Below are 17,304 nucleotides of genomic sequence, written 5' to 3' on the forward strand. Positions count from 1 at the left end.
TTCCGTAAACGGCGCGTTTTAATCTGTTGTAGTTCCAACCCGCACCACTAGAGGCGATGAGTTGTTTCCCGAGATTCAATTATACCATCCGAGGAAGAAAATATAACTTTGTTTCCATTAAGATTATTTAAAATAGTAATAATAATAATAATCGTAAAATGATACTTTAAATTCTGAAGCTCCATTTTTATGATTTGAGGATAGTTTTGTTATTATTTATTTATTATTTCAATAGCGTTTCGAGCTGAGATTCTATTATGTTGTCGCGCATCTCAAACTATGACGAAGAAACACTTGACGTAAAGCCTCTGAAGTCGGTCGCGTCTCCAGAGAAACGCAGCTCGACTGCTATTTTCGCGTTGAGAATGTAATATTCATGACGAGCCTTCTCGACGCTGTTGTGATTAGTCGGGTCCGGCTCAGCTGCGACACTCGGTGCGTCGCTTTAACAACGAGGGAAGCGGGCGCGAGCCGCCGCCGCTCGTCCAGAGAGTTCAGGGAGAGCTGCGGGCAGGACGATGCAGGCGGGCGGGAGCTGTGATCCAGCCATCCGAGGACCGTCGCTGCTGCTCGGGGTTGCTCCTGCCGCCACCGTGAGTTGACGAGTCTCTGGCTCGGACTTAGCTCGACGCTTAAAAAAAAAAAAAAAACCCGGAAAACATCGAGTTATTTAGGTCAACAGAAGTGTGATTTAACTTTATTGAAATAACAAATTCTTAAAACAGTTATGATTTGTTATGATGATGTTTTCTAGAGTTAAAGCAATGTAAATGAATTTAAGACGTGAATACAAACTTGGGTCAAAACATTATGATTCATTTTACAAAAAATAAATCCTTTACGCTTAGATCAGTGGCATTTTAATATTTAAGTCCAATAAAATGCAGCAGAACAAGCTGTAAATACTTCGTGTTCCACCTTGTTCCTGTGGTGATAAAAATGTGTCTCATGCTGGTTGTGTAGTTGGATTGATGTTGCCATTTTGTCCTGGGTGGAGGTGAACTGCAGGGATTCATGTGTTCACCCTGTAGAGATCTGTGTGACTGGGTGGTTCTTCTTGACTTCCTCTAGTGCAGCATCACCTCTGCTGCATGAGAAGAAGTCTCTCTGCAACTGGACTCGCCGCACGGGCCTGAACCCAAACATGAAAGTGATGGATCCCTGTTGACCGCAAATGATTTTCCTGCTTGTCCATCAGCCAGCAGAACTGCAAGGCCTGAAGGCTTCATTTCCTGAATTGCCTGCTGAAGCCACGACCTTGCAGGATCAATGGGCTCGGTTCTGTCAGCCCGGCTCGGACTCCCACACACGGCGTGGTCGCTCTGTAATTGATTCAAAGTTGGCAGCGATGGAGCGGCGCCAGTGAGCGGGGATTTGGACCAGTCCTCTTGTTGCTTCTGCCAGTGAGACTTGTTTTGGTCCTGTCATGTGCTGAGCCTTTTGATTTGGTCTCTTCATGGTCTTCCATGATCACACTCCTATCGACCTGTGTTGAGAAGCTGCATGACTATTGCAACACAGTACTTCAGTGCAGTGAATTCATTCTGTTTTGTAATTGTAATTTTTATTTGTGTAACAACTTAATTTACCTCATTCATGCCTTTTTTTCCCCCATCATTTCCTTTTTATTTTTTTGTGTTATCAAGAAAGTAGTAATTTATTTATATTCTTAGTATATTTATTTGATGTATTATTTTCATATACTTATGAAAATAATTTCGTATATTTATGTTATATTAAATGTTATATATTATTACTGTTATATAGTACTCATATGTAAAGCACTAAATTGCCCCAATATTTTGGAAAAAAAGGATAAATGTAAAAAAAAGTAAAAAAGCAAATATTACATTTTAGTAAAATAGTTTCAGCTCTCAATAAATCACTCCCCTTGATTACTCTGGGTTGTGTTTATTTTATTTTTATTTGTACACATTTATTGATTGGTATTGGCAGTCATTTAATTGTACCTTTTTTGAAAAAAAGTAATCAAAGTAGCTATTTTATGTTTCAAAACGGTATTATTAATTCATGTATGTCCCCATTTATTTCATTATTTTACTATAATTGACTTCCTAATTTTGTGTTCCTGCTGCTCTTGGCGTGTGGTCGACCATGTTTCATTTTTCAAGTTCCCATCCTAGCATTTTAAGCCGTTGAACTGGGACCAAATCAGAGTCTGATTGGTGAGTGTCACAATACAAATCTGCCCTCTCTATCTGTGTTCCACGAGCACAGTTTGGCATGGCCGTGTTGTTTACTCTCTTGGCACCAGCATGTTTAGGTGTGATTGTCATGAGTTGGACCTGACTCCTAGGTTCAACTGATCTGATCTGTCAAGGTCATGTACTGCAGCTTGAAGGCCATTTTTGACTGAGGCTCGGGGCCACTTAACATTGCACTGAGGGCCGCACGGTGCCCCCGAGCCAGACCTTGGACATGCTGAAGGTGAGCCAGTATTTGGAAGCTGCTCCTCACTCAGCTCCTCTGAAGTTTGCTGCTTCTGGAGTAGCTAGAGAACAGTGAGGCCTCTTTGCTTCCGTCTGTCAGCCCGTCTTATCTGGTGCGTCTGACCTCTGCGAGGCCAGAGAGCGCCACCAGCTACAAGCCCTCCCCCCCATACCCCTGCCAGCCTCATGAAAGCCTCTCATTGGTTCTTGCTCCTCCAGCGGTCCCGCCCCCTCTGCCAGCGGCTGTCCGTCAGTCAGCTTGGATTACTGTCCCATCAGCTCTGGAGTGTTTCCCCCCTGGTCCAAGAAAGCGAGCGTTTGGTGGCAGAGTTTCACAGCAGAGCTGCCATGGAGCTCAAGTAAGTGATGTTTTCACCAGGAAGCGCTGGACTGGAGAGAGTGAGAGAGAGAGACGAGCGGCTGCAGAACCATGACTCAAACTTTCTGCTGAAGACAGTTCCACGCTTCTATAGCTCCAGATCGCATGACGTCTGTCATTGCTGAGATCCAGTTCTGGAAATTCTAGTTCTCTGCTGATGAAATTGGGGTGTTTTTTAAGCACGTTATTTGAGCTGAATATGCTATTTCTCTTTGTTCTTTCTTGTTTGTTATGCAGAAACATGTCTGACAGATACTTTTGAATACACAACTCAAGTTGGCGCCAGTACAACGTAGTAAGCTGCTTGTTTCAATATTTGGTGGGGGAGGCTGAGTTTTGGTCACTTTAAAGCCCCATTTGCCCCAGTGTTACGTACGGATACGGACGTAAACATTGGTCTGTGCTCTGCGTTAATTTCCTCCGTATTTCTGCCTGTCTCCATAAAGCTTACGGATACGGGCCAAATGAAGCAGTAACACCGAAAGCATGGGGGGGGCAGTGTTGCTGTTATGACCCGATGCGTAGCTCTAATGAGACACAAAGAAGAGAGGAGAACATTCTCCGTCTTCCAGTCGCGATATTCTTACTGGTTTTTTTTTTTTTTTCACCGTTCTTCCAAAGTCGCCATGTTAGTTGTCGTCCTAAATTGACTCTGGGCTACTCCCTCCGGTGGATATATTAGTGAACAGCAACATCGGAAAATAACTTGTGGAAGCACGTGATCAGTGACGGTAACCTCGGTAGAAAATGGGCAGGGTACATTTTTGTACGTAAAGGGAACGTAACTGGGCCTTAAGGTGCTTCCAAGATGGATGGATGGATGGATGGTGAAAATTGGACGCCATGTTGATGTTGAACAAAATAGTAAAATGCAAATAGAATTGGCATCCGTTTCTGTGTTGGGACTTGTACGAAAAGTGCCCTTCTCCATGTCCGACTCCTGACAGACGACACGAACGACACCAGAACAACCGTACATTTGATTCAGCGTTTTCCCTTCCCTCTGCATCAGTTCTCCTGAGGCGTCTCAGTCCGTAATGTCATCAGGGTGTGCTGCGGTTTTTGCACTCTTTAAGCGTTGACTTGAAGCGACGACACTCATTTCAAACACTAACCGGCCACATGGGAGGCTGTGATGGCCGAGTATGGCCCCCCGGCCTTGAGTTTAACAACTAAACACCAAATTCTAACAGCAAAATCAAAGTGAAGTGATATAAAATTATCATTATAAGGAGTGTAACAAATAAGTGAAAGTAGTGTGTAATCTCGGTTACTGAGAATATAAAAAAAAAAAATATCAAGTAAAAATATAAAGAAAATAAAAAAAATTCAAATGTTTCCAAATAATAAATCCTATATGAATGAATGAATCTGAGCACTAACAGTAACAGTTTCCTCTAGATGAATCGCCATGATTTCATGTAAATGAAAATGTGAAGGTGCCTGAAACAAACGCGGCTTCCATTTTAGGGCATCATTAGCTAAGAGGAAGTTGTTGGTTCTACTCCCAGACATGCTTTCGCCCCCTCTTTAAAATACAACTGAAGCACCGTGGTTTACTTTTGGGTGACAGACGTGCCGCTGCACTTTTCCGTCCCCTCTTTTAAGGTCAACGGTTGGCAAATCAAGCCACACACACACACACACACACACACACAGTCTTATCTGGCCTTCCCAGAGTGCACGTCGGACTGATACCACTCTCTCTGTGCCACACTGACATGAAGAGTCTGGCGGTTTTCTAGGAGAAACTACCATGACATGACGCGTTTACTTACTTTGAATCACGAGCACCAACGGGACCATCATAAGCCGTTTCTGTGGCGTTTATGTTTGAAGTGACTGGAGGCGTGGTCGGCGGCTGTAATCTCTCATCATCCGTCCCCTGTGGACGCTGTAGATTAGAACCAGCGCTGTTATGGTGGAGGGGTTGGGCGGGAAGCTTGTATAAAGGATGTGCTCCAAGACGCCACTTGGGAACAACCGCCACATTGTCACATTGTTTTCAGCTCTGGAACTATTGAAATTTGAATTGAATTTGACTTTACTCAGTCGGAAAATCCAACCATTAGCATGCTCATGCTATCTAGCTATTCGACTAAAACCAGCGCAGTCATGCCACACGTGCACATGGCAGGAGTTAACTCCACATTGTGTGTAGGTACTGATGGCCCTGTGATGTTTAGGCAGATGAGAGCGAACAGAAGGTACATTGTTCTCTGATTCTGTCACAAAAGGGTTTGGTTTCTGCAGCTTTTGTCCGTGTGGTGATGCAGAACAGGCTCTGATGGAGTTTTGGAAAACACAGAGACGTTGCAAACAGCTGAGGTCATCTCTCTGGAAAGGTCTGTGGACTCTGGAGTCAAAGCCACAGAACTGTGTCGGTCCACTGCCGCGCTATTGTGTCAAAACAACAACAAAAAAAAACTGGACTGAGCAGCTTGTTGCACTGGTGAGGGACTTGATCCATGCGGGGTCCGGTTTTTAAACTGTTATGCAGGAGACTGGCCATGATGGAGTGTCACTGCTGAAGACGCTTGTGGGTGAGAGGGCAGTGGGTTAATCTCTGTGGTGCTGCGCCTTTGAGCCAAAGGAGTCTTGTCAGAAGGGCTTTTGGTGAGACCTGACTCGTCCCAACATGGACCCCATTCTTGCAAGCCCAGGTTTTCCCCGGCACTGCCTGGACACTGGCAAATCAGAGTTTGACTCCTCCGTCTGGCCTGATGTGGAGTTGGTTCTGAAGCTCTGGTCAGTGCATGGGGCACGTGACGTCGAGGAATAGAAGGAGACCTGAGGGAGGAAGCAAAGAGTGTGCGAACGTGAGGGAAAATTGAATGTGTTTATTGCTAAATGGAATTTCCAACATAAATGTTCAGTACCTTGAATCTTGTTCTGTTCGTAGCACCTCAGACTCAGAGCCTTCCGATGTGTTCTGACACGTTCATAGCTTGTGGCAGCTCACGAAAGACGTGCCAAAGATATTTCCAAAGTGAACAACAACTGGCGACGATTTTTGTTTTTTTTTCCCAGGAGAACATAGTCAAGGCTGGAGAACGTGTTGGATAACCCTGCGCTTAAATTCCGTCAAATTTCAGAAATGTTTTGCCCCCACTACAGCTAAATGTATTCTCCATCCAGGTCTGTTCCTGGTTTATCCGTTCCTTATGGTGTGTAGTAATTTTGATCGGCTGATCAGATTGACGCCATGCCGTTCCACCGAATCGGCCCCGATGTATCGGCAGAAAGAGACTGAAGAAAACGGGGCACAGAACAGTCAAGGAGGTACACAGGAGCAGGAGAGGTTGAGGGACTACGTTGTGGAGTCTGACTCGAGCTTCAGCCGCCAGTCGTGAGTTGCTGGTGAATCGCTGAATCGTCTATTGAAGGAAAAGGAGAACAGGGGTTGAATAAGCACTTGTGGAAGTGGGTTGGGACACAAGCATTCATAAGAGTTGAGCTTCTCCATGAATCATTTTAGAGAGGCTTTTTTTGGCATCGGTGGATAAACATAACTGGTACTGCTGACTCATGGATACCTGTAAATATCAAAGGCAAAAAAAGTGTGAAATTGATGTCTATTTGATTATTTAACAACATAAAAAATTCATCTTGCCTCTGACCCAAAGTGGGGTCCCCTTTAATTCTGTGGGAGCCAGAACACGCTGGGTCACTCCTGACGCTGCACTGCAGTGAGCCAGCATGAGAGGCAGGGAGGAGGGAAGGAGGGAGGGAGGGAGGAGATGAATGGATGAGACGGAGCGGCGGCTGCATGTGGAGGGAGGAGAGCTGATGATGTAAAAGTATAAACGCCCCTCAACTCCACTCACGTGTGATTCCCACAGACAAAAACACAGCCCGTCTCTTCAGTCGACTTCTCCCCCGTCGCATCGCTGCTGCTGGGATTTGCGGACTGAGGCGTCATATTTGGGATTATTTGGGATGTGCACGCCTGCAGATCGACACACATAAGCAGCTGTGTAAGTCTGTGTTCATGTCGAGTTGCTGCACCCACTGGACACGCGTAGCGTTTTGTTTGAGACCCAGCCGGAGTTATTTCTCATGGATGATGGGATTATGTAATAGTGTTGTGCTGCTGTGCCGCGACCTTGTGTGGCATCGGCACGCTGCTTCTGTGGTGTCTGTCTGAGGGTTTTATTGTTGTGTGTGTGGGTCACTGATTAATCTGCTCTGTTATTACATTTGTTTCCCGTAATCCAGATTATACTGGTGTCAGAAATTCAACAGATTATTTTCTCATTCCACCATCATCATAACCCTCTCACCTTTACACGTTTATTACGCTCAAAAGTTTTTGTCATTCACCCATTCACTCCTGGAACAATGTGCATTTGTATTAACAACTCAAATTCGGCATCAAATAACTGTATTATAACTATAGATGATCTCTAATATGCAGTTATCCTGAATTATTGAACATTCAAGTGTTATTTCCAATGAAGGTGATCAGCAGTGGTCCAAGGATTGTCCCCTGTGGTGCACCGTTGCACCAATTGGCTTCTTCTGTACTTATCTTTTTGTATTCGAAGAGGGAAAGTAACATACCGAACCTGCCGACTTCGTAGTGCCAAAAGTGATGTCAGTCGCTCAGTTTTTAGTTTAGTATATGTTGATGTCAGTGTGTGACTCTGTTGCAGGCTTTTAGCTAGGAGGGCATCTGGGCGCCTGCAAAACATGAAAAAATGGACGGCTGATTCTCGACTGTAGCTTGGCCACCAGATGCCGCTATATACCGGCGTAATGTCGTGGCCATGCTACAGACGAGAATCGGGCGTCCATTTTTTTGCAGACTCCCTCCTAGCTAAAAGCCTGCTCTGTTCCCTCACCCTCCTCCACTCTGACTCAGGAAGGTCTGGGGATTCATGCAAACTCCTGGAGCAGGAGCAGGGTGCATGGCCCCAGCCGACCGTTGAGTCTTATTTAAGTGGAGAAGCTGCTGCTGAAGAACTGGCTGTTCTTCCTGCTGTGACAGCGACGACACGTTACATCACATGCACGCACACACACGCAGGTCATCTCCAACACTGAGGCGGTGATGCCACGGAATCGTCAGTGTTTCTGTAATCTGAAACCAGAGCGGCTCCGGATCCTCCGTCAGAGCAGGAAATGAGAAGAAGAGACGCAATAATGCGAAGATGAAGTGAAAACAGAAGGAGTTGGCAGAGTCAGAGGAACCCTGGAGGACTCTCTCCTCCCTCTCTCTGAACCAGAAGTGGCCTGTTTTCTGTCGCTGGTACAGCGTGAATGTAAAATGACAACAAAGACGTTGACACACTTTGCCGGGTTCTAATTGCTGCCTGGTTAAATCCCACAGTAATTTCACCGGCCTGTTGTGTAGCTCAAATGCTCGGTTGTGCAAGTGTGCGGTGAACTCAACGTCCTGCTTCCACTTTTAAATCAAATATTTATCACCTAAAGTGGCTTTCATAACGGCGAGCATCAGCCTGCACTCAGTGACTCGCGCACACACACACACACACACTGAAGACAGGAGACGGTAGTCTCTCTGTCTATTCCCTCCTGTGGCTTAGTCTGTGTTCTGGAGCAGCTGTGTGAGGACCTCCGGAAACATGGTGCTCTCCAGGCCCTTCACAACTCTCCACTGTGACCATGGCAATAATGTTTGACATCTCAAACTTCGGACTTCCTCTGAGGTTGATCCTGTCCAGGAGAGCGTGGTGTTGCAGTGCAAGCTGGAGAGTGTTTGAAAAAAAAAAAAGAGTTGTCTCAGTCCAACCCATGTTGGTTTCAGTTTAAAACAGCTGCACACTGCTCCGATCAACTGTCCTGGGGAGAAAGTGTAAATATGAATGAATATGAATATGTAAATATTTCCTTTTCATTTAAACAGTCAAATACTCACAGTATTATTGAACAAATGACATACTGAGAATGTGGCTTAACTTGGAATGAGGGACACAAACATTGACTCATGGCTCATTGTTTTTTCTTTTTTGTTTTAGTCATTTTTTTCTCATTTCAAGTAACATATTTAATTCTTCAAAATTTAGACTGCTTTTTGGACGCTACGGTTATTTTCCAGTATTTTAAATGCCTATGTTTAATCCCAAAAAGCTACAGCCTTTTGGATATTTTCACATGTATTTTAACTGAATTTTTACAATGTGTAGATTTATTTTTGACCTGAAGTCACTCAGATATATATATGTAGACACCAAAATAATGAAATGATGTGTATTTTCATATCGTATCTCTTCCGTGAAATCAACATCCTGCCCCCACCTTATGTGAGCTGCTGATCAATATATTGATTATGCTGTGAGTCAATCATCATCATCGCTTCCTATAATGATGAAGAGTCCGTTATCAAATCTCACCTTTGTTGTCTTGCCCTGATCGGCGCCGTTTCTTGTGAGGAAGAAGACGTCATTGAGTGTTGACTCTATCCCGCTGGCTTCCTGGATCTGTTGGGGTCGGGGTTGGTGCAGGCTCTCATATGAACCCGGCCGCTGTGCGTCTGTCCTCAGGGTGCCCAGGAGGAAGGAGGACTTGTGTGTCAGAGTTCGAGGATGGCCACGATTCCCAGTCCTGTGGTCCGGCAGATTGACAAGCAGTTCCTGATCTGCAGTATATGTCTGGACCGCTACCAGAACCCCAAAGTGCTGCCCTGCTTGCACACCTTCTGTGAGAGGTGAGTTTGCTTGCCCTGCTTCCTGGACTTGTCCTCTCAGCAGATCTGGCCTGATCCAAAACACTGCTCCGTAGTATGGAGTTAAAACATAGCTGGTCACCCTTGTGAGTTCTGTTTGTTTCCTACTGACATTTAGGTCGTATTTTTACTGTGCATGTTTCCCCCCTTTAACTCCCCCCCCCCGATCTTCAAGAAACATTCAATTGATCATTTTCCATGATTCAAATTAAAATAGGATCAGACTTGATTGACTTGTCATTTTACACGACAACTCTGTTAAATGTTGCTAGTCTGCAGCTGATTTGTGTATTGAGATGAGCAAAGGATTAAGAACAAAAACAGAGCAAAGCTTCGCACCAAGTGCAGTAGACAGAGCAGTGCTGTAGAACATGCTTTAAATCAATCCATCCTACCTTTAAAGTATGAAATATGATGAAGTTTATGGCTAAGCAGTAGTTAACTACAGATGTGCTTCTGTGTCTGATACGATTGTATGATTTTGCAGCACTTTATTTTGACTCAAAACACCATTAAATAACTGTTAAACAACTGGGTTATAGCACCAGTGTCAATGTATTTACGCTTGGTTTGTGTATCATTTGTGTTGCATTTTAGCTGCAACAGCACCGAGCTTTGTTCGCTAAATTAGCTCTCTGTTTATATTAGCCTGCCTGTGTTAGCCACATTAGCATGTCAGCTTTACATAACCTCACTCATCTGAGTCTTCTTTTTGTTCAATTTACTTTTTAATCCAAAATAAAATACATTAATTTTAAATTATAGTTCACTTAGCAGTTTGCTAATGCTAATGCTGACTTCTTACCTCTTAGTGCTTTGGTTCCCTTTAACTTACATTTGTCCTTTTCATTTCTTTAATGAATCCTTGAAAACTTTTTTTATATTATAATAGTGTAAATATGTCATAGTTATACGTCATCATTAATAAATGACCTCATAAATCAATCTAAATAATAATCTTAAACTTTTTTGTTGATAACAAATGGTTCAATGTCATGATTTGCCTGAATTCTAAGGCGCAATAAAAACATAATTTATTCATTCATTTTAGACTCTCTGCTGACTCCATTTTGTGACTATTAGATCGTCATCTTTAGCATAAACTCATGCTGTGGATCTGTCGTGTTAATATTCCCATCAGATACTCAACCCTCCTCTCTCCTCCTCCAGGTGTCTGCAGAACTACATCCCGGCCCACAGCCTCACCTTGTCGTGTCCCGTGTGTCGCCAGACCTCCATCCTGCCGGAGAAAGGTGTGGCGGCGCTGCAGAACAACTTCTTCATCACCAACCTGATGGACGTGCTGCAGCGGGCGCCGAGCAGCTGCAGCCAGGAGGCGGCTGCGCTCAGCAACATCACCACGGTGACGGCCGGGCAGCTTCTCTCCTGCCCCAACCATGGAGGCAACGTAAGGCACACGGGTCGACTCTGTGAGGGCGCGGCAGCGCGTTTAAACTCAGCTTGTCCGTCTGCAGGTGATGGAGTTCTACTGTCCTCCCTGTGAGACCGCCATGTGTCAGGAGTGCACGAGTGGAGAACACTGCAAACACCCGACGGTTCCTCTCAAAGATGTGGTGGAGCAACACAAGGCGTCGCTGCAGGACCAGCTGGCTGCTGTGAAGAAGAGGTACGAGAGCGACGACAAAAGTGCTCCGACACGTCCCCATTTACACTTTACACACAGCACTACCTTAAAGTCTTTCACAGGTTTTCATTCTCCACGTCTCGATCTGAGCCCGAATAATCTCTGGATTCTCTCTTGGTTTAGGTTGCCGGAGATCGACGTGGCCCTGCAGGTGCTGTCGGAGATTCTTCAGCAACTGACCAATCAAAAGAGCTCCATCGAGGACAGCATCCACAGCACCTTCGACGAGCTGCAGAAGATCCTCAACGTGCGAAAGAGCGTGCTGCTGATGGAGCTGGAGGTGAACTACGGACTCAAGCAGAAGGTAGAGGATGACGGCCAGTGAGATAAACTAGTTGTTCGTGTGCAATGCAAATCAACTTTCAGGCTTTGTTGAAAATGAGTTCGCTTACAAGTGATTTTGGTGGTGTTTCGTTGGACAGAGTCACCTGACCTCAGTTAAAACAGGCCAAAAAACGAGGTCATAAAACACAACATTGAATTGAATCCCTGATGGTTTTCTTATTCAGTCCTTTTCGTGTATTGAAATGTATTCAATGTGTTGGATAATAGTGAGAGGTCTGTGCTGTCCCAGTGCCTTTCTAGTTTAAGCATGTCGAGGTTCAAAGATGAGATTTGTAGTTGTCACTTTAGGTGTTTAGGTCCGGGCACAATGTCCTGGCTCAGTTGGTTAAAAACTCTCACAAAGATAGAAGTACAGGAACTCACACACACACACACACACACATGACCGAGTGGTCCTCTCAGGCAGCTTCATCATGTGACTGATGAATTATTTACAAGCGACTGAGACAACGCAACACGCTGGTTAGTTCCGTCCATCCTGCCGCTGCTGCTGGTCACAAGAGGCTTCTGTCTATATGAAGCATTTGGGTGTGACACACACGCCAAGACGGAGCTTGCATTGCTGACACTCTACCAGAGAAAAGCTTAGAAGAGGTCGAGTTTTTGTTCACGAGAGTTTGGTGGCTTCGTCAGCAGAGGTGGTAAGAAGTTGTTTTTTTACATGTCTTAAGTGATTTCTTGGGATTTTTTTAATGTCTTGGTATGAAACAATGACTTCCGTTGTGAGAAACATGTTCATGTGATGAAGTCCAGTGAGAGAAAGGACTTTCTTTGTGCTTGTCTGCTGTGTGTTGAGCTACAGAAAATGCTGTTGTTTTCCAATGGAAGCCCGACTGACGTGCTGCTGCCCCCTGCTGTGTAGGTGCTGCAGGCTCAGCTGGACGCTCTGCTGCAGGGTCAGGAGGGCATCACCAGCTGCTGCAACTTCACAGAGCAGGCGCTGACTCATGGCACAGAGGCCGAGGTTCTGCTGGTGAAGAAGCAGATGAGCGATCGGCTGATGGAGCTGGCGGGTCAGGAGCTTCCTCTGCAGCCCGGGGAGAATGACCAGCTGGACTTCCTGGTGGAGACGGAGGGTCTGAAGAAGTCCATCCACAACTTGGGCACCATCATGACGACCAATGCTGTGGCCTCGGAGACGGTGGCCAGCGGTGAGGGGCTGCGGCACTGCGTGGTGGGGGTCCCCACCTCCATCACCATCACCTCCAAGGACAAAGACGGACAGCTGTGCAAGATGGGCAACGCCGTCCTGACCGCTGAGATCTCCTCCAGCGAGGGGAACGCCGTGGACGGAGAGATACTGGACAACAAGAACGGCACTTACGAATACCTGTTCACCGCCCCGAAGGAAGGGACCTTCAGTTTGTCGCTGCGCTTGTACGAGCAGCACATCAGAGGAAGCCCCTTTAAGATCAGAGCGTCCAAGTCGACAGAGGCGACCCTCAACGTCAAGAAGAGGCTCAAGTCGCCGAGTAGTAGCCATGTCAAGCAGCGGGCCTTCAAGAGGCCGGCGAGCATGTACAGCAGCGGCCGGAGAAAAGAGAACCCCATCGAAGACGACCTCATATTCAGGATCGGTAGGAACAGAGTCTGTGTTTTGACACATTGACCTGAGCTGTGGAATGAAATACGTGACTGTAGTAGTATGCGGGACATTGAATGTTAAAAAAAAAAAAAATGGTTGTGTTGCGTCTGCAAATTATTTCAACAAAACCTGTCAGAATTTGATGGTTGTCAGAATCTAATTTTAAAAATCATTAATAATAATGATATATTTTTTGCTCAAACCAAGAGTATTTGACTAAATTTGAGAATGTTTTCTAACGTTTCAGGCACAAAGGGGCGAAACAAGGGTGAGTTCACCAACCTGCAGGGCGTGGCCGCTTGCTCCCTCGGGAAGGTCTTAATCGCAGACAGCAACAACCAGTGTGTTCAGGTGAAGTCACTTCCTGTGCAGATGAAAAGTGGTTTTCAGACCCTCTTTTCTTGAGTGTCCGTTTGTGTCGCAGGTTTTCTCCAACGATGGGCAGTTTAAAAGTCGGTTCGGGGTCCGGGGTCGGACACCCGGGCAGCTGCAGAGGCCGACCGGTGTGGCCGTGCACCCAAGCGGTGACATCATCATCGCAGACTACGACAACAAATGGGTCAGCATCTTCTCCAGCGAGGGCAAGTTCAAGGTGAGACTGCGGGAGGCATTTATAATCAAATATGGATTTTGTCCTTGTGGATTTAAGACCACCAACTCTCGGAACTGGTCGTGAATGTGTCGGTATAAATAAACACATTTCTCCCTGCAGAACAAAATCGGCTCGGGGAAGCTCATGGGCCCGAAAGGCGTTGCTGTGGACAGAAACGGCCACGTCATTGTGGTGGACAACAAGGCCTGCTGTGTCTTCATTTTCCAGCTCAGCGGCAAGCTGGTGACCAAGTTTGGTAACCGTGGCAACGGCGATAAACAGTTTGCAGGTAAATGCGTACACTGCCCCCAAGTGTGTAATAGAGGTATAATAATTACTAGATTAGATACAAGCTAAAATACTTTTCAGTTTTAACGTTTAGAGCCGCAGTGTGTGTGAAGTTGATAGGACAGTCGTCTTTACTGCCATGACTTATGGATGAGAGACTCAATAGTCAGTGGGACGGATACTGAGGAGAGGTTGGGTGACCCAGAGAAGGATGTGTGCAGAGGAGAGAGAAGAGTGTTAGAAATGGAGGTACATGTCATGGTAGATGAGGAACACAACAAATGGATGTCCTGGATGAGGACGTGATGCGGATCGGGCAGCATGATCACGACAGTTCACCGAAACACAGGTCATGTTCTGGTTGAGTGAAGGAACCGGAAGAGCATACCCGATCGAGATGGTCAGCACCGTAATACTCAACCAGAGCAGGGTCCCCTTTGGTAAACCAATAGAACAACATCACTTCTGAGGCTCCCCCTAGTGGGAGCATGCATATATTAAAAAGAGATGGTCCTAAAATCGACTCTTGCGGAATCCCACAATCAAGTTTGGGTCTCTCAGATGGACTGAGATGTAAAGCTGTCAGGAACATGAGATTTGAACCAGTGAAGAACCGTAGCAGAGAGGCCGGCATTGTTGTGGAATCTGTCCAGAAAAGTATCATGATAACTGAACTGAAGAAGAGGATATGAATCGGGATGCTTCAATAAGCTTGTGGATGTTCTCCTCTGGCAGGTCCGCACTTTGCTGCCGTCAACAACAACAATGAAATCATCATTACAGATTTTCATAACCACTCAGTCAAGGTGAGCCTGAAATGTTTGCTTTTTTTCAGCTACAGACCTTTAACTCTGTCATGTGTTCCAGGTCTTCAACACTGAGGGCGAGTACCTGCTGAAGTTTGGCTCAAACGGCGAAGGAAACGGCCAGTTCAACGCTCCCACTGGAGTGGCGGTGGACGTCAACGGCAACATCATCGTGGCAGACTGGGGAAACAGCAGGATTCAGGTAGAAACCGACGCACAGATCCCAGCCATGACCTCGGCGGTTACTTGAAGTGTCTTGTCCGTCTCAGGTGTTCGACAGCAGCGGCTCCTTCCTCTCCTACATCAACACGTCGGCAGATCCTCTGTACGGCCCGCAGGGTCTGGCGCTCACCTCTGACGGACATGTTGTCGTTGCAGACTCTGGAAATCATTGTTTTAAAGTTTATCGCTACCTGCAATAGTTGATGAACTCATGTTACTGCAAACACCTGGAGTCAATGGCCTATTTGCACTCGTCTTCTTACTCATGATGTCTGTGCCATGTGTCGACGTGTTCCTCAGCAGCTGCTGCTCATTAGTTATGGAAAACGGTCACACTTCAGTTACTGTGCTTTTGAAAACAAGTCACATGACAGCAGCTCCCTCCAGTGGTATCTGCATGTTGACAAGGATTTATGAGCACAAACCAGGATCCCTTGCATGTTTTACACTCAACCTTAACAAGCACCCACAACATCACCAAGTCCATATTCAATATTACATGACAAACTCACCATCTAGTGTTGTCCTTTAACTATAAATGACTCCCCTAGTTTAGAACACAAGTGTCTTCCACTGAGTTTGATTTCTTGTCAAGTGTGCAGTTGACCCACAAACCTGTTGATCTTGGTATGCAAACTTCTTAAAGGAAGGAAAAAAATTGCTCAGGAGTTCATTGAGATCCCATTCCTATTTCACAAATCAGTGGTTTGTTTGTGCTCTTACATATTTTGTCATATGTTGTTTAAACTTGTGAACCCCCCGATAATAAATCTGGCTTCTGTATTTGTATTTCACTGTCATGTTAAATTATTTGTTTTCTATTATGTTGATACTTGTGATGCCAAATGGAAATAAAGTGCCCATATAATAGTAACAGCGTGTCTGAGCCGGTACAACACGCTTTCACGCGTACTGTACTTATTCTTGTGACCTGAGTATTTCCACAGAACGAGCTCTTCGCAACATGACCAGCAGGTAGCGCTAACATCACAGCGATGGCTCGATGACGTTATCCCCGATGGTGCGTTTGTTGTAGTGGGAATAATGGCACGTTTTCCTGTTAAGGAGAACCGATTTATTTAATAACTAGTATCACTACACGATTAGTTATCAAAATATGTGGATTAAAAGGTTTTTGAAATTTTCACAAATTACGATATTTTATGACTATATTTATGCATTACTTTCTAATTTCTAGTTAGAACTGTCCTCACCTTTAATCTTCAATGATGTACCTGCAATTTCTGTTCATTAAATACCACTATTTGACAATTTAGAAGAACACAAAACAGAACTTCCGGTCTACGAATACAACGTAACATCCGGTCGGGCCGCCGCGGGAAATTCATTGAAAGCTTCCGGTCTTGATCCGATTTGGTGGCTAAAACTGACGGCGACGCATATTTATCATAACTCTTCTGCTTTGGACCATGGTGAGAATAATTCCTCGCATAATTCTGCGGTCGCTCGTTTTCTATCGCGGATTGTGAAGCTGCTGAAACTTGCTATTTTCATGTCACGTAAACATAAATTTACCACGACGAAAGTGTGACGTCATAAGCGACCCGTTTGGGACAGTATGTTATACATCGATTAACTTGATTTGTTGCCATTAAAATAGAAACTCGTCGGTGTTGGTGTGCATATCAAGTCCTGTGTGACACTATGACATGGCAATATGTAGTAGTGGTAGCTCATCACTGTCTGATAAAGATGTTTGGTTACAGTCGAAGAAGAGAGGACTGAGTTTGGAGGAAAAGCGCTCTCGCATGATGGAGATTTTCCATGAGACGGTAAGTTGTCTTCGGTCCAGCTGTTTCAGACAGTCGAGTTGCGCATTGTTTTCATACTTACAACTCAATTATTTCTGCTTAGAAAGACGTGTTCCGGCTGAAAGACATTGAGAAGATCGCGCCCAAGGCCAAGGGAATAAGTAAGTACTCAACACGAAATGTCTTTCAACTGTGGAACGTTAAACAAAATCACTGAACCAGGTCAAATCGTTGCCTTTGAAATCTCAAAATACTTCATGTAGTTGTGCCTTTTAAACGATGCATTGAGAAGAAGTGCAAGTGTGCTGCTGAACCGAGACTGAAGCCCAAATTCTGTCATTCACTTTTGAATTATAATCCCTCAGAATTGTGTGAATTCTGCGACAAACCGCCTCTATTAATCATCTAATTAATCTGAACTTGAATAATTATATTATTGTTTTGTATATGGCTTCAACGATTAACGATAATAGTAAAATTATCTCAATAATTTTCATACAATCGATACAATTTTAAAAAGTTGCCTCAAGGG

At 45.1% G+C, this 17,304-nt stretch overlaps 2 protein-coding genes and 2 long non-coding RNA genes across 10 annotated transcripts in view; 2 read left to right on the plus strand and 2 right to left on the minus strand.

The window, feature by feature from the left end:
• Positions 1 to 187: 187 nt before the first annotated feature.
• Positions 188 to 6,292, minus strand: LOC128753378 (uncharacterized). Its single transcript, XR_008413853.1, has 3 exons — positions 5,709 to 6,292; positions 4,608 to 5,619; positions 188 to 631 (listed from the first exon to the last, which is right to left on the minus strand). It is a non-coding gene; the product is annotated as an uncharacterized LOC128753378 (long non-coding RNA).
• On the plus strand, positions 278 to 15,884 carry trim2a (tripartite motif containing 2a). Of its 4 annotated transcripts, XM_053855023.1 has the most exons (13): positions 2,758 to 2,809; positions 3,067 to 3,124; positions 9,336 to 9,499; positions 10,688 to 10,925; positions 10,993 to 11,144; positions 11,286 to 11,466; positions 12,370 to 13,084; positions 13,340 to 13,443; positions 13,517 to 13,684; positions 13,805 to 13,973; positions 14,708 to 14,778; positions 14,840 to 14,980; positions 15,048 to 15,884. In XM_053855023.1, the coding sequence occupies exons 3-13, from the start codon at positions 9,378 to 9,380 to the stop codon at positions 15,198 to 15,200; spliced, it is 2,214 nt and encodes a 737-aa protein (XP_053710998.1). In that variant the 5' UTR covers positions 2,758 to 2,809; positions 3,067 to 3,124; positions 9,336 to 9,377; the 3' UTR covers positions 15,201 to 15,884. The 4 variants fall into 4 exon arrangements, with proteins under 4 accessions (XP_053710995.1, XP_053710999.1, XP_053710998.1 ...); XM_053855020.1 differs by lacking the exons at positions 2,758 to 2,809; positions 3,067 to 3,124 and adding an exon at positions 278 to 593; XM_053855024.1 differs by lacking the exon at positions 3,067 to 3,124 and having other exon boundaries at positions 2,695 to 2,809.
• On the minus strand, positions 6,457 to 9,767 carry LOC128753379 (uncharacterized). The gene is made up of 3 exons (XR_008413854.1): positions 9,186 to 9,767; positions 6,657 to 6,778; positions 6,457 to 6,513 (listed from the first exon to the last, which is right to left on the minus strand). It is a non-coding gene; the product is annotated as an uncharacterized LOC128753379 (long non-coding RNA).
• Positions 15,885 to 16,320: 436 nt separating the features above from the next.
• The window catches only part of LOC128753376 (meiotic nuclear division protein 1 homolog), a 37,940-nt gene continuing 36,956 nt past the window's right edge, over positions 16,321 to 17,304 (plus strand). For all 4 annotated transcript variants that reach the window (XR_008413851.1, XM_053855019.1, XM_053855017.1 and 1 more), the window contains exons 1-3: positions 16,321 to 16,433; positions 16,728 to 16,793; positions 16,876 to 16,933. Coding sequence is in view for 3 of the 4 variants with exons in the window: in XM_053855019.1 (XP_053710994.1) it covers positions 16,431 to 16,433; positions 16,728 to 16,793; positions 16,876 to 16,933 (127 nt within the window). In the remaining variant the exon portion in view is untranslated. The remainder of the gene's footprint in view (positions 16,434 to 16,727; positions 16,794 to 16,875; positions 16,934 to 17,304) is intronic.

Source organism: Synchiropus splendidus, chromosome 2, assembly GCF_027744825.2.
Source record: "Synchiropus splendidus isolate RoL2022-P1 chromosome 2, RoL_Sspl_1.0, whole genome shotgun sequence".
Lineage (NCBI taxonomy): Eukaryota > Metazoa > Chordata > Actinopteri > Syngnathiformes > Callionymidae > Synchiropus > Synchiropus splendidus.

Bases quoted from the DNA above. Each gene is read 5' to 3' on its own strand.
- trim2a (XM_053855020.1), top strand. From the start codon at position 519: ATGCAGGCGGGCGGGAGCTGTGATCCAGCCATCCGAGGACCGTCGCTG. The intron at 13,085-13,339 runs GTAGGAACAGAG...CTAACGTTTCAG, and splicing joins CGACCTCATATTCAGGATCG to GCACAAAGGGGCGAAACAAG. The intron at 13,974-14,707 runs GTAAATGCGTAC...CTCCTCTGGCAG, and splicing joins CGGCGATAAACAGTTTGCAG to GTCCGCACTTTGCTGCCGTC.